We start from the raw sequence: 16,116 nt of genomic DNA, 5'->3' as shown, positions 1-16,116 counted from the left end.
TATACAAAATAGGAAATTATTAAAAGAAGAGAACTAGATTTAGATAGGCCATATATGTGATCTCACATAAAGCAATTTGGTGGTTTTTTTGGTTTATATCCAAAAAACCTCGGTTTTTTTGCTGTGCATCAAAAAGACAGAGTACCATTTCAGAAACATTATCCTATTTTTAACAGGAAGCATTTTCCTAGGGGAAAATGAGTTCATCCTCTGAACATACTCATAGAGCATAATCCAAGAAAGTACAGCATCAAGAGGGATAATTTAATATATACTGACACTAACAAGCTGCCCAGGGAAGGAGTTGAGTCACCATTCCTGGAGGTAATTAAAGTTCAGATGTGGCACTTAGGAACATCGTTCAGTGGTGGACTTTGTAGTGATGTGTTAACCTTTGGACTCAATGACCTTAAGGTATCTCCCAACCTAAACAATTCCATGACTCTATGACTTCAGCGTTTGTTTTTGACTTATTTTAGCAGTCAAAAACAAGTGGCGCTAGAGCACTCTAACCACCATTTCATTGGATCATCAATAAAAACCCTTCTGGACATCACAGCTTCAAACATGGATCACAATTCATCAACTTCTGTCATACATTTACCAAACAGCTTGGGAACTTAAAATTTTTGAAAAATTCTCATTCAATATGTAGGAAATATTTAGTGCAATTGAGTTAAAATTAAATCCAATCTCTCTTTAGAGTATGAAAATGATATGGCCGTACTCTTCATACAGATGGATTTTTAGACCTGAGATGCACATACTTAAAAGATGGTTACAAGTTTGATTACAAAACAAGATGGTTACATACAAAAGATGTTACAAATGAACAAAAAGGTGTGTAGTTGAACACATCTTTGTCTCAGGAGGCATCCACATCACAAAAGCTTGTAAAACAAAACAAAACAAAACAAAACAAAACAAAGCATGCATGAGGGACTGCAAAGGGTAGAACATCTCCCAGGTATGGAGTACCCATGAAAAGAAGGTGGCAAAACAAAAAACAGTGGAAGCAGTGAAGAGCACAAATGAGATTCAGGACTAGGACTATCAAATAAGAAAGGAAAAATGGAAAGGAAGGAAGACAAGTGCTTTAGGTCCAGTTTCTCTTTTAAAAGAGCTCTCAAGCCCGGTAAACTTTTGTGACGACAACACATCAGAGCACTGAACCTGGCATCAGGTTATGGCATCGTACATTGACAGCAAATTTAAAATAAGGATGAGTGCTCATGTTTTGTTGAAATTCTCAAAAAGGGATAAGAAATAGCTGTTGTTCTCAGCTCAGTACTGGGCAGTGCTACTCAGCCTAGCACCACATGCAAATGGGGAGGTAGACATACTCTATAACCCTGTCCAACCTGTATCTAATTTGAGATTATAAGGTCTATTAACCTGTGAAGTAATTTTACAGTACTTCAGGAGTTGAGACTACTCATTTACTTCAAACTGATTTGACAAAAAAATTCTTATCCTTTTAGGCTTTTTAAGTAAAAGAATTATAATAAAGTGCAATGTCAATTACAGGGCACAGGAATTTTTAACATATAGTCATCAGAATACAATTCAAAAACTATTTGTACCATGCTAACAATTGATCTGGTTTTTTTTTTTTGATCTGTTTTTTTTTTTTAAATTGATCTGGTTTTTTTTTTTGGTTTGTTTTTTTTTTTTTATTCACCAGGGCTTGTCTCAGAAGTATGCACAGATCTGGCTAGCCACACCCTAAATTGTGGCTTTCCCTCCTAAGTGTTTTTTACTGTCTCTTTGATAGAATCAGACTCTTACATGGAATGGGCACCAGTTCATCACTTCACACATCACTAACACTGAGATTTTGGTAATGACCTTAACTGATTCAGCTGCCTTAACTGATACTTGTATTATTGGGAAAGCCAAGAAGTGTAAATTTGGTAAAGCATTGCCTAACTAGTCAGAAAACAATCAATTCCTCTTTTTGCTAGAATTTACAGCTTGACACACCTAAGCCAGTATATAGGAGTACTTTATTAACTCTTCTGTGAACAGAAGAGCATGACAAAAAGAAACAGAGGTGCCTTGCATGCAAGCATTTGTAAAATTTTACCTAAAGAACACCAGGATTTTAATTTGGAACTGACCAGATGAACATTTATTTAAAAGTTGAAAATAAAAAAACCCTAAGTAACGATGACCACATCTACTTGATTCAGACAAAATAATAAAGCAGTTGATAATGGATTAACCTGGAAATTACATAAGTAACAACATTCACGTCAGCTTACAGAAAACAGATTCTGTTGAAGTAACTCTATTTTTTTCATATTACAAATTTGCTTGACATTTATAAAGGGGAGGGAATGAGATTCTGCAGTCTGACTTCCTGCCTAGCACCATCCATACTACTTCTAGGTTGAAATCCTATCTTCATGTTTCAGAAAAAACATTCTGCATATTTTTTTAAATGATCAAATGTAGAGAATTCTTGTAAGCTGGGATAACTTGCATTGGTTGTTGATTTCCTGGAAAGTGAAAATCGATGTGTGGTATTTGTATTTGCTGGCTTGCAAATACAAATACCATACATGGATTTTAACTTGGCTTGCAATTTCTAGACAATGAGAACTAAAATCCTAAGATAGCTGGTAAAATCTAATATTCCCACATTACCAAACTTCCACTTCATAGATGCCAAAACAAATATAAAGCAATAATGATGTGCACTTTTGTAGGATTCTCCTGAACCTTCATCCAAACAGTGAGTTATGCTGGTTTTAGTTATGCAAGTGTCAAAACCAGAGAAAAAGCATTTTCTTCACTGCACTCTGTTTTCTGTTTATACTTCTAAATAGGCTATTGGCTTTCTTGAATCTGAAATCATGACGCATTCTCATAATCAGCAGATGAGTCATACAAACTCTTAGGTTTTACAGATTCATTGTTCTTCAGGTAGAAATCAGAGAATCAAAGAATTTTTAAGGTTAGAAAAGACTTCTAAGGTTATTGAGTCCAACCATTATTTCTTCATCTTATACATGAATCTACTGATATGCAACCATTATGAAAGACAGTTTCATTTATTTTTATTGTGTTTACTAAAGCACAGATGTCCCAGATAATGGACAGATGCAAATGAGAAGGGGGTGAAGTAGAATTAAAGTCCTGCACTGATATTTTTTTACATGTCCTGTAAAAATCATACAATGTTTTCAGAAACAACAACAAAACAAATAAAAAAACCAAACAAAAAACCCCAACAGCAACAAAAAATTAGAAGAAAAGGCATTTCTAATAATTTTGTCTACAAAGACAAGAAACCTGAAATTCTTTGATGAAGAGATGATTTGGATACATTTTCATATTTTTTCAGCTTGTTAATGACTTTCAAGCTTCTGAATTTCTCATAGAGAAACACACTGTAGTCTAAAAAATACAGTGCATGTAAGATGCATCTCCAGACCAGTCAGAAGCTGGTTTCATTACTCACACAAGAGTGGGGGTGAGCTGAGAGAAGGATGTCCTATTACATGCTTCTGCAACAAGCAAATCATATCCTTGGTGGGGACACACTGCCAGGCCATAAGGGCTTTTGTCTCATCAAGTGCAGCAGTTCATACTACCAAAGTATATTGCTTATATAATAGCAGTACAGCAGAACAAGAGTTGCCTCCTGGTTTGTCTTGTGAAATTTTGGCCTCTAAGCATTCACGTATATACTTCAAAAATACTATTTTAGCACGCAAATGCTGCAAAAGCTTCTGGGAGAAACTAGTGTGATGTGAAAATTAACACAAACCTTTTTCCTCAGATTTCAAAGGAAGGCAAATAAAATCGGGGCAGGAACACGGGGTCAGCATAACAAAAATAACTTAGTCTTCAGAAAGACTTACAGTCTCAGGGTTTACCGCTGCAATTATGGAATAGATGTGTAGCACGTCAGATTAAACAATATTAATTTAATCAATTAATTAAATATTTGCCTCTAAATTGTATGTTTAAATTTGTCATGTACACACAGAACAATAAATATTATATTTCATTCACCTGTCTAGGTTGCTGCTGTAGACTGATCACCACAACCTTTCATCTCCTAAGACAACAGCTTGGTAAGTATAATTTCAGCTACCAACGATGGTACCTACCTCTCATTCCCACTATTATTAGTCATTTCATTTATGCCAAAGGAAATCCTTGCTACACAGTAAAGTTTACTGCAAAACTGATCTTTGGAATAATCTTTCTTTCTTTTATCTTTTTTTTTTTTTTTTTTATTAAGTGACTACAAATTAACTCACCCTAAATCTGTAAGGAAAAATATAGTATTCCATATTGAACAAAGGGGTGGAGCTGAACAGACAAAAGGACAAATTTTAATAGTGAAAATCAAAACAAAGAAAGAAGCTAACAGGCCTTTAAAAAGGACATTATTAATAACATCCTTCCACAAAGAACTATCATTAGAGTGGGTCTTGGTTTTTTTTTCTCCTATGATAAAAAGCCTTTATAATTTAATCACAGATAAAACTAGCCCACATATTTTATTAATACATTTTGTCCTCATGCATTCCACCATGAAAGTATTTGCTGCAACAGAAGACACCTATCAGTTTATACTTAGCTTCACAGAGTTTGTAGTCTGTAGAAAAACATGTCACACGACATATTTTAAAAGTCCTTGTACATGTGTAAACTATTCTGAAAAGTCAAGTACAATTATTGAATCCCTGTACCTACGTACAGTAATGAAAAAATAAATATGCTGTAATGTTTAAAAGTTCACACTTTTGCCTAGAGTCTGACAGAAAGCCCAGGCTGAAGCCCTGTCCCTAGTTTACCAGACTTAAATCAGCATGCACCCCTCTTATCTCATTACTCATTCAGACTGGGAGATGTGGATCATTAAGCTGGGTACTAATTTGCTCCTAAACTGCACTCATTCATCATTAGCTGGCAGTGAGAGGTTGACCAAGTCAGTTGTAGAATACTTCTGTGACCCTCCCATGGATTGTATATTTTCTGCATGAGCTACTTAATAAATTCTCTAGAAGTTATTTTAACAGTTTTAGTAGCCATTTTGTTAAACAAGATGATTTCTGCGGCCAGGTTAGTAAAGAGGTATCTTTGTCATTTCACAATTTATCTTCTGTACTCTGGATATATATGTTTGCTATTACCTTCTGTACTGTGCAAAAAGGGCATTTGTGTACTGTTCTTTATAAAAAGACTTGTCTGATGGACTATTATGATAAATCACAACAAAATTTGACATTGCACAGAATGCTGTATCTTCACTGGGGCAACACAGTATCAGTAAGATAATTTTGCAGTAACTTGTCCCTCAGATTATTTTTTATAATAAAGATATTCTCAGTAATCATTTGGTGGATGAAGAACTACAAATGTCCATAGTATGAATCTTCACCCTCATGTGTTGTGCCAGCAAAGCTTTAATAAATCTCAAATAAATTAAAACTATTTTTAAATAAAATGTATGGGTATGCAAGCATCCCAGCAGATTGGGAATTAAGCACATTTGCAAGGCATAAGCTGCCCAACATTTTAGTTAAGGAAACTTCTCTAATGGAAATTTTACAGACCATATGTTGCCTTTTCAAAGACCTCTGGGGGTTTTGCCATCTTATAATAGTTTAGAAAAATATGAGCATAATACAAGTTAGAGACAGGAGCAACACAAGAAATCACTAATTTTATCCACAAAGCAAAATTATTTTTCTAGAAGACACAGCAGATGCTTATCATCTTAGTATTGTTGTATTTTTTGTTTAATAATTAAAATAAACCACATATTTTGGGGGCTTTTTCCCCATGGTACGGAACTAGAACTGTTCACCCTAAGAAAGAAAAAGACACATGTTTAGAAAAGTATATTGAAATGTACTAAGTCACTGAATTACCTGATTTTTCAGAGGGAAGTGAAACACTGTTTTTTCCAGGATCCAGAATAACTGCCAACCCTGCAGAGACTGATGGGAGGATGCTGGTACTGAGATCTATGCGAGTTAAACTCTCAGGTTCTCTTTTCAAGGCTTTTGGAACACCCCCAACACAGCTATATTCTGTCTTCTCCTTGTCCTGACTGTTCTTCTGTGGACTTTCAACAATATGAACAATGCTCTGCTGGGCCAGGTCACAGTTCTGTAACACAAAACCAAAATTGTGATAAATAATTAATTCTGACCTAATGGAGAAAATCCCTCTATCTCCAGTTTGTTATTTGTTAAATGGTCTCCAAACCATTTTGTGGAGAATTTCAGTGTGCAGTAATGGAGTTTAAAGCAAAGTGACAAGTGTAAATTGCTGGAATTAGGATTACGTGCATTGCCAAAAGGGTCACAACACTTACAAGTGCTAAACATTTAACAAAGAAATTGTGGACCAGAGCCAACACCTCTAAATAAGTCAGGTTTATTGGCACAAACTAAAACATCTCCAGAGGGAGCAAGCACTAAGAATATTCAACACTTAAGGGGAACTTGCACAGATAATGCTGAAACAGACTCTTAATGTAGCAATTTAGGGTAAAACTTGATGATCACAGATAGTTCATGAACAAGCTACTTCAAAATATTTTTATCATCAGGAACAGGAAAGATGATGCTACTGATGAAGAGTTGACAACCTTTGATTGAGAGAAAGCCTGTGGAAGATTTCAAGACTGTTATGGTCTTTCATGATTAAACAAAAAAGCTGCCAGCCATTTTAGCCCAAAATGAGACCATTTTATGGTCTCACAAATACAGAAGCTCTCCTCATTTTCAGTCCTCTCCAGAAGTGATTCTTAGACAGTCTTTCCAGATCTTGTGTCTTAGAAAATAGCAGGGTAAATAAGGATCTCATGAAAGGATTATGGATGTCTTTCACAACTTCTTCATTATTTTCACAATACAGAACCCCAAAGCAAAATATTATGTCAGAAATAGAAATTACAGAGATTTTGGAAGACCTATCATTAGCAAAGGTCTTTCAAGAAAGACTTGTATTGCTCTTTCCACAACACACCTTGCAAGAAAAAAATGTTCTTTATTTGGTGATACCTTCGGGAGACCCAATTCTTCAGGGTCATGAATGAACATAAGCATCAGCCTACACAGAAAGTGGGTAGTCTGTCAAAAAATTAATTTTCTAACTCTCTGCAGTGTCATTAGGTTGTGAAACTCTCTGCTGTGAAATCTCAAAGCAGACTTTTGAATCTGTTTGGGAGAAACAGAAAGAGTTCTGATGCATTTGTCTTTGTTTCTACACAATACTTAAAAATTGTCATTTGTATATGCAACTACCACACACACTTTAATTGTAAAAGATTCCTTTACAGATATTTTAGTGGTCTTTATAGCCTCATTCTTCCATGCTCTCTTCTGCTACTTCTGTTCTGGTCACTGTTATGTTGAGTGGTTTTCCGTCATGCTCTTAGATTATTTCTCAGTACTTCTCCCTCCACTCTTTATTTTTATGCAATGTAATTTAAAGGACAAAAATCTGGCTTTTGTTTTGTTTTAATTGAATTTTCAATAACTCACTCTCTCCTTAGTGAAGCAGTAATCAGCCAGCAGATGTTTGCTAAAGAAAGGACACTGCAATCTTAATATTCAAGCAAAGCAATTATTAGATTTCAACCTTAAAAGATCATGTTGACATTAAAGGTCTCTCCTTTTTTATTTTTTTTTTAACATCTTGTTGCCCATAGCATTTAAACAAGATCCATTTAAATAGCTCAATCATTTCATTATTAACACAATATACAAAACCAGTCTGTCATTCTAAAACTTCTACCACTAAGAATACTGTGTGGCATTATAGAATTTAATAATCTAAAATAAATTAATAATGAAATTAATAACTAGGTAAATAAGAGCTCAAAACTGATTTGCTCAGTTACAGTGAGAGTTTAAAAAGAGAAATAGGTATTTATGTAAAAACTCACAGCTTTGGAAACCCCTAATAAACTGTCAATCAATCATACTCTGTTTTAATGATCACCTCTTCCGGCAGTTTTGCTTACTTACGCAGACAATGTCCTGCCTTTCTTTTTTTCCTCAATATTTACTGTCCTTCTCAGTAGGTTGTTTTGTTTTTTTTAAGCTTGCATCAGTTCCTGGTTCAGCTCACTGCCTGATGCTGTGCTACAATCACACTGAGGGGATAGTGCATATGAGAGAATAAAAGGGATGGGAAGAGCTACTTAAACAAAACAAAATTCTCCTACAATCCTGGGTATATCAATTCATCTTTTAAAAGTATAAGTCTTTTCAGGTTCTTTTTGCAAGCTGGAGGCTTTGTGGTTAGCTCAGAAACAATGGAAGGGCTGACAAAATAGAACTCCATCTTACCTACTATTCTCTCTTCAGCAATATCAAGAACTACATAATTCAGAAAAAGCTGCAAAATTTGCACTTTAGGCAATTCTATAGATTGCCTCAGCTGGTTAGACCACAGTGCTAATTATGCCAAGGTTGTGGATTTTATCTCTGCATGGGCCATTCACTTCAGAGCTGGACTCAATGAACCTTGTGGGTCTCCTCCAACCCAGAATATTCTGTGATTCTGTATATGACCATAGCAATAGTGGCTTTTTGTATTTTCCTTAATAAAATTTTAAAAGAACAGGTAACATGCTGTATCTTAGTTTTCTTCCATCTCTTTATCTAAAACAAAAACAAGCTTTGACAGGTTGAACATCACTACTGCTGATGACAGTGTAGATAATGGTCTCAGGAAAGCTTAATTAGCGGATCTCAGGATGACTTTCAAAGAGCAGGTAGGCGAAAGAACCAACATCCTTTGATATTTACCCTGTGTAGATTTCATATGGAAGCCACGGAGCAATAACAAACATGGTATCCTAAATCATCAGTTTTGCAATGTTTTTCTGAGTACATGTGAATGGAATTTGGCTTGTGTTTAAAGGGGGAAGGTAATCCTCAACCTTTGTAAGAAAAGTGATAAAACCATACAAGAAGAAAATAAAAAGAGTTGTGATCATATGTTAATTGTGGAGAGATCTGGATGGGAACCTAACCAAGTATTTCCCAGAATATAGGTGATTAATGCTTTATTGCAGGTTACATTTCATGGACAATAGATGGGTTAAATCGACAGCTTCTTTTTTGAGAAAAGAAGTAGAATTCTGTTTCTGTGAGAGTTTAGGTTGTGCCTTAGGTTACTATTGTAAGATACAATTATTTATGTCAATGTCATTTTTGTTTCCTTCATGTATTTGTTTTACCCCTCAGGAAACATGCTTTTGACTATACCTATTATTAATGGTTCTAGAGATATTGTCTTGTCTTATCTGCTGATTCAAATTAATGCCTGTGTGCCATATTCCAATGGGAAAAACTACAAGTGTATAAAAAGTAGATTGTGAAGTATCTTCTTTAACTAGAGCAAAGGGAACTGAAACAATCAAAAAACTATGGAACTCAGTAATAAGGACTGGATCTTTAGAGAAAATAGGTTTTGGCCAACTTGGGAAAATTAATTCAGAGCAAAAAAATTAAAATTAAAACTTTTTTTCATTCAAGCCTTTTACTTGTTTTTTCCTGAATTCTCAAGCTGAATTTCACAAGGCTGAATCAGCACATCCTGAGTGAACAACACAATAGCCTTTGTTGGTGAGAGCAGTGGGCTAACTAGAAGGTCAGCTGGGAAGACTGAAATAAATTATGAAAAAGGAAAAGATGACTGTGTTTAAGTTACTCTGAAATCCTCTTGTTAGGAACAGGCCAATGGGGAATGTTTTTAAACAAAAAGATTAGATGTCAGGAAGAAATTCACCACTGAAAGGGTGATGAGGCATTGCAACAGGTTGCCCAGAGAAGCTGTGGATGCTCCATCCCTGGAAGTGTCTGGGGCCACCTGATCCTAATGGGTAGCATCCCTGTCCACAGCGAGGGGTTGGGAACTACATAATCTTTATTGTCCCTTCCAACCCAAACCATTCTGTGGTTCTGACAGGTTTCTGTTTGATATCTTCTTCACAACATATTTGGATAGCAATAGCAATCCTGAAAGGAATTTTCTCAGTCTAACAAATGTAAAGACCACAAGAGATGTCATATTTTCTGAAGTGCAATACACTTCATTTTGAAATGTACTGCAATAATTTAAAATTTTATTTAAAGAAACATTAATGCAGAAAATAGTTTGAATCTGAAGCTTTGTATGTGAATATAAAAAAGCTTGTGGCGTTTTGTCTAGAAAAGGAATTTGACACATTTCCATTTCCTGCTAACCATGAGTTGGGAGTTTTAAGGTGTTGAGGTATTTTCTTATTGCATATCAATCACAAAGAAAAACTCTTTACACTCCACTACCTATGATTCAATTTGAAATTCCACCTTTTATGCTACCTGGAGATTCACACCTTTACCCATGAATCCCTGGGGCCTATTGTGGATACAGTAACAGTGGAATTGTCAAATTGCTGCGTATTTAGATCAAGCAGATAATAGACTGCCTGATGCCAGTCCCTAAGAGATTCACATAAGGCCAATGCTCAAGAAAAAGTATTTTCTAAGAGTGATCAAGAAGACCCAAAAAGTTGGCTTTCCAGTTTTGTTGGGTTTTTTTCCTTAAAAATAGCATAACACATCCCTTCAAACCAATGGAACCCCATGTAAAAGTGTGAATGATGCACTGATTTTATTTTTTCAAGGTTAATGTAGAGAGACATTAAAAATTACCCTCAAAAACAGACAAAAAAGCATATGAAGTTCCCAGAAGAGAGAGAAAAAAAAAGCTCAGCAAGCCTTTCTCAACTGTTGCTGTAACCCTTTCACAAGGATATGGCCCAGGTCTCGAAAGCAGCAGAAACAAAAAGGAAATCAATTGGAATAGGAAACACTATTTCATCCCCTGATCACAGTGAATGCAAAAAAAAAAAAAGGCAAGAAGAAAAAAGCTACACCATGATAATACACTTAATTATATAGGGTATAATAATGAATTTGAGAGTAGAGGCTACCTAAAATAAAATATACAGATACAGCAATAATATTCTGTTGAGCCATGTCAGTTTAAGAAATTGGAACCAAGATTTGCAAGAAGACTTAACTTCTTTTATTTGATCAGCTAATATAGAAAGAAAAATCACCTTCTGGGCTCAGAGAATATTATGCAGATCATAGCAAGAGGAAACCTGAAGGGAAAATTAAGCACTGTTAAAATAATGAAGCAAATCAGCACTCTGATCTGATATCAGCATCCATTTGTGTGAATACTGACTGCTTAGTGGCAGTGAACTCCACATGGGGCAAGGGAAAAAAGCCAGGGCACCACCAGGCCTAAATTATATGGACCACTTAGCAGTTAAATTCCAGCAATCAGAAACTACTTGCTTTTTTATGATGCTATGGAATACATCTATATTTGATTTCAGTTCACCTTTTCAACATGTCCAGACTTATACACCACTGTTCTAGTTTAGCATTCAGAATATTGTGGGTGCTAAGCAACACACAGAAATAGAAGGAAAAATAGATACATTATTGAAAGAACCACACATTCAAATAAATGTGATTAAAGGGCAGAAAACCCTTCAGTTAGCAGAAGAGTTAACTCCGACACATTCAAATTTAGATTTTATTATTTTTTAGCAAAGAGAACAGTTGATGTTGAACAAGAGGAAATAAGTACATACTGTGGGATTTACTACAGTCCCTTCAGCCAGTGATCCCTCTGTGTAGTAAGAAGCCCTGACTAGCATTTACAAAAATAAAATTCCCTGATTTACAGTCAAAGGCAATAGTTCATATATTATAAAGGTTCTGCTCTGAATGATACTCTTTAAAGAGAAGTAAAAGTCTTAGGATTTTACTGTCTAGTCCCTTAATGAATTAATAATCTGCTGGAAATGGAAATGTATTCAACTAAGTCAGAATTCTCCCTCTTCCTTCACTTACAAATCACTTTATGCTGCATTTCCATCTTTTTCACATTATAAATCAAAAATTTAATGCTAATTTCTAGCTCAGTGGAGGGAATGCAGAGTTAATGCTCAGTTAGGAACGTTGCAGGGTTATTACTTTTTGTATACAATCTAAGACCTTAGTAATGCCATATACATATTTCTAAATGGCATTACTAATAAAATGACACCATTAATATGATAACTTTTCTTGAATGCAGGTCTTTTAGCATGAATTCCCGAAAGATATATGAACTCTTCTAACAAATAAAAATGTTTTACTGGCAGCACATGAGACAGTTTGAAACATTAAAATACCTGCTTAGATTATTGTTATTCCCTTCAAAACTCTGCATAATGATCTACAAAAGACACAGAAGGCAGCCAAACTTTTTGATATTATGTTTACAAAGCTATTAGTATCTCCACAATGACATTAAGAACATATCATGCGACAAAAAATGGAAGAGAAATAGTCAAATGAATACTAGATTAATATAAAACTTTTCTCAGTAAATGAACAACTTTTCCCTTCTTGTAATTTCATATATTGTGCACAAAGAAAAACCTATAAACCTGCCCTTTATTATAATGCCTGTATAGAAAGCAATAGAGCAAAGAGAAGTTTTGCTCTACATTAAAAATGAATACAATTAAGTTCTCATGACCATTTGCTTTCCTCCTAAACACAGTCGAGTGCACCTCATTATTATGCTATCTTCTACACTGAACTAGCTGATAGAATTTATACTCTCTAAACATGCTATCTCCAGTTGTAAACATAAAAAAGAAAGCTTATTATTTATAAGGTATGGATTGCACTTTCCATTGCTCTAATTTCTTCTGAAGCCACACTGAAACAGAACAAGTAACAAGTGTATTCTGTAAAATGCTTGAATGAATGACATTTAGGCACATTTTGGTCTGGGTTAAATGGTAATGAAAGGTACTATGCTCCAAAAAGGTCTCATAAGGAAGCACTGTTCACAGTCTGCAGAGTGCAGCTTGGCCTCAGGACTGTGGACTATATGTTATTTGGCTAACATAAGATCTAATTTTTATTTCCTTTTTTCCCTTAAATTCTTCTTTGAGAAGGTTTATCTCAGCAAGGCACTGGGACGCTGCTTACACTTTTGTGTAAGGCATAGATCAAGTATTAGTGAGTATGTGAGGAACAGGCATAAAAGTGGCCTCACACTGACACCTAATAAGTGTCAGGACATTACTGAGACATGAATTCTATCTGAAAAACTGGAAAGTCACTTACTACCCGAACTCTGAAAATATTTTAAAGATTTCAGTAGCCTCTCATGCAGATGGGGCACTTTGGTAGCAGCTAGAGAGCTGTAGAAACAAATTTGGAAAATTCCCTTCTCCAAAGATCTCTGAAAAAATTCCTATACATTGTAAAAAATGTAGAAAGCAAAATTTTCCTGTGAATTTATTGTCTAGAGCATCAAAAGTTTAATAGCTATAAATATTTATTTCAATTACTTCAACTAGTCATACACAGATGCCTTTTTCCTGCTTTATGGCCAGCCCCTGGTATACATCCCAACCAAGGAACACTTTGGTCTTCTATCTGTCCCAGTTCATGCATCTATATATCAGTTTGAGCAGCTGCTATGAGAACAGCTGTAAATAAAGCCTAGTGAGCACCCCACGTGGCCCTGCTTGGTAACTTCTTAACTTCCGAGTATAAACATGGACGAGATATCAACTATTTTCCAGAGCTTTCCCTGATTTTACTTGAAGTCTTGCCTTTAAACTAGCAGTTTCTGTGACAGGTTCAAGTGGTCTTAGATTTGATTTTTGGGCTATGCCTACCAAAATATCCCAGCAGGCTAATACTGGAAAATCTATGCAGTGCAATATTTTGCAGCACAGCTACATATCCAACTGGACTTTACTTTAGGACTAGTTTGCCAGACATATAGCTAGGTATGTTACAAAAGACATAGTTTTTAGATTCTTCCCAATCCCTAATGGGGCATCTGTACCATATCAGAAAGCACTCTTAACAATAAATTAATCCCTGTGCCCAGTACACATGGGCATAGTTTGTCACCTCATTTATTCCCACCCCTTATGAAATCATACCTAATTTTAAAAGGGAGAATGCTCATGCTATGGTTTAACCTGTCAGGCAGTTAAACATCCCGCAGTCACTTCTTCAATTCTTTGCACCCACCCTACCCCACCTCTCAGTGGAATGCGGGGGGGGGGGGGCAGGGGGGGGGATTGGGAAAAAAAGTAAAACTTGTGAGTTGAGATAAAGATAGTTTCCTAGGACAGAAGAGAAATGGGGGAAACTCCAATAATAATAAATCAAGTGATACACAACACAATTGCTCACCACTCACCAATGGATGCAGCTCTGTTCCTCAGCAGTAGCCCTTGGCTAGCTTTCCCCCTTGATTATATGCTGGTGGATAGGAGAGGCCACATCGTGTGGAATATCCCTTTGGTCAGATGGGGTCAGCTACTTCTGTCCCTGCAGCCTGCTCACTGCTGGGGTGGGGTGAGGAGCTGAAAAGCCCTTTACACTGTGTAAACACTGATTAGCAAGAACTAAATGTCAACATGTTAACAATGTTATTCTCATCCTAAATCCAAAACACAGCACTGTACCAGCTACCAGGAAGACAAGTAACACTATTCCTGCCAAAATCATAATTACACACTAATACAAACAAGGTGAGTGCCATGAAGATATCATAGAAATAATTAAAATTTGATATTCAAATGAAAAGATAGTTTCTATACTTTTAAGTAACCTGTGTGATTAAAAAAAAAAATCTAGCATAAATGGAAAATGTGACAATAAATGAATCTAGACTGATTCTGATAAATAACCAACATATATATTAAACATAGCATTATAAAAAGGAGGTGAGAACACCTTGTTGAGTCACAGATGAAAGATGTTTTTGAACATCACAACAAGAGAATTATGACCCATTAGAAAGATTAGAAAAAAAAATGTTTCAAGAGTGCATTTTTACCCATCCCTGGGAAAAAATGTTCCATTTTCCCCTGAGACAATTCAATTCTAATACAGAAATCTTCAATGATATAGCATCAAGCTCTGATAGAGAGGTTCAATATTCAGATTTAGTTAGAAAAACATAGATTTTTAAAGACTAACAGGTTCCAGAAAATTATTTTGAAACTTTTTGTATCATGGCATTCTCTTGCACACAATCAGTTTACAACATGTCATATGCTTTTCATAGGCATGTCACATGTAAGTCCAAACTCTTTGCTAAAAAATCTGGACTATTACGACCTTTCAGTGGATGAGAATTTGTTTAATTTTGATTCAGATTAAGATACAGATTCTGAAAATGCATGCAGGAAGAATGTCTATGAGCATTCATGGAGAAGGAAAAAGTGCTGTAAAATTGAGAAGTGCCAAGTTTTCAAAAATTTTAAGTTTTACTGAGATGAAGATTTCCCCAAGCCTGTCAGGCTTGTCTGACTAAACAAACAAGCAAGTAACCTAATTTGCACTACTAAGTACTGCAGACCATAAGTAGTAGCTCTCCACAGCAAAATGGCTTGTGTCAGGGACCTGACATACACACTATAAAGTTTGGGAATGCTTGGGGATGTTTTGAATTTAGTCTACCTCTAGTCTTTTTTCTCTTTTGTGACTTTAATAAGTAAAGTTCTGAAATTCATCTCCTTGTTTAGTTTCAATCAAAAGGTATCTACTTTATTTGCTCTGAGGATGCTCCACAATGCAAGCCAAAACATGGCAGATGGGGGTGATTGGGAGATCTATTTCAAAAGCTGACTCCTATTCCAAACTAAGACACTAGTCCAGACACAAGTTCATTTTCTCATTCTGAGCTCTCAAAGGCATTTCAGATTATCTGATGGGGGGATATTACTGCTGATTAAAGGTAATAGCTTTATTAAAACAGCCACAACTGTTGTCTAGTTGCTTACTTTTGTGCAGTGATTTGTTGGAAGTTACATTTACAGAGAGTAAAGGAAATACATCAAGTACCATAAAATGACTAAATGAAGATAAGTAATTGTATGCTGTCCTCTCTTCAAAACTAAACCACTTCTCTTTAAAAGATCAGTTGGCCATTTTTTCCTACAGCATGGAGATTCAATGGGTTTACAACTGTTAACTTTCTGCTGGTGTATCAGGTAAAACCACCAGAGAGATTTCCCCAGAGAATCAGACCTGGTTTGCT

General features: G+C 35.5%; 1 protein-coding gene across 7 annotated transcripts in view; it reads right to left on the bottom strand.

Moving 5' to 3' along the window:
• The window catches only part of PRKN (parkin RBR E3 ubiquitin protein ligase), a 709,059-nt gene that overhangs the window by 478,362 nt on the left and 214,581 nt on the right, over window positions 1–16,116 (bottom strand). For all 7 annotated transcript variants that reach the window (XM_030269580.4, XM_030269582.4, XM_030269584.4 and 4 more), the window contains exon 3: window positions 5,895–6,135. In XM_030269580.4, coding sequence (XP_030125440.3) covers window positions 5,895–6,135 — 241 coding nt within the window. The remainder of the gene's footprint in view (window positions 1–5,894; window positions 6,136–16,116) is intronic.

The sequence above is a fragment of the Taeniopygia guttata genome, chromosome 3, assembly GCF_048771995.1.
Source record: "Taeniopygia guttata chromosome 3, bTaeGut7.mat, whole genome shotgun sequence".
Taxonomy (NCBI): domain Eukaryota; kingdom Metazoa; phylum Chordata; class Aves; order Passeriformes; family Estrildidae; genus Taeniopygia; species Taeniopygia guttata.
Note: the sequence above shows the minus strand (reverse complement) of the source record. Positions and strands in the feature narration are given on the sequence as shown.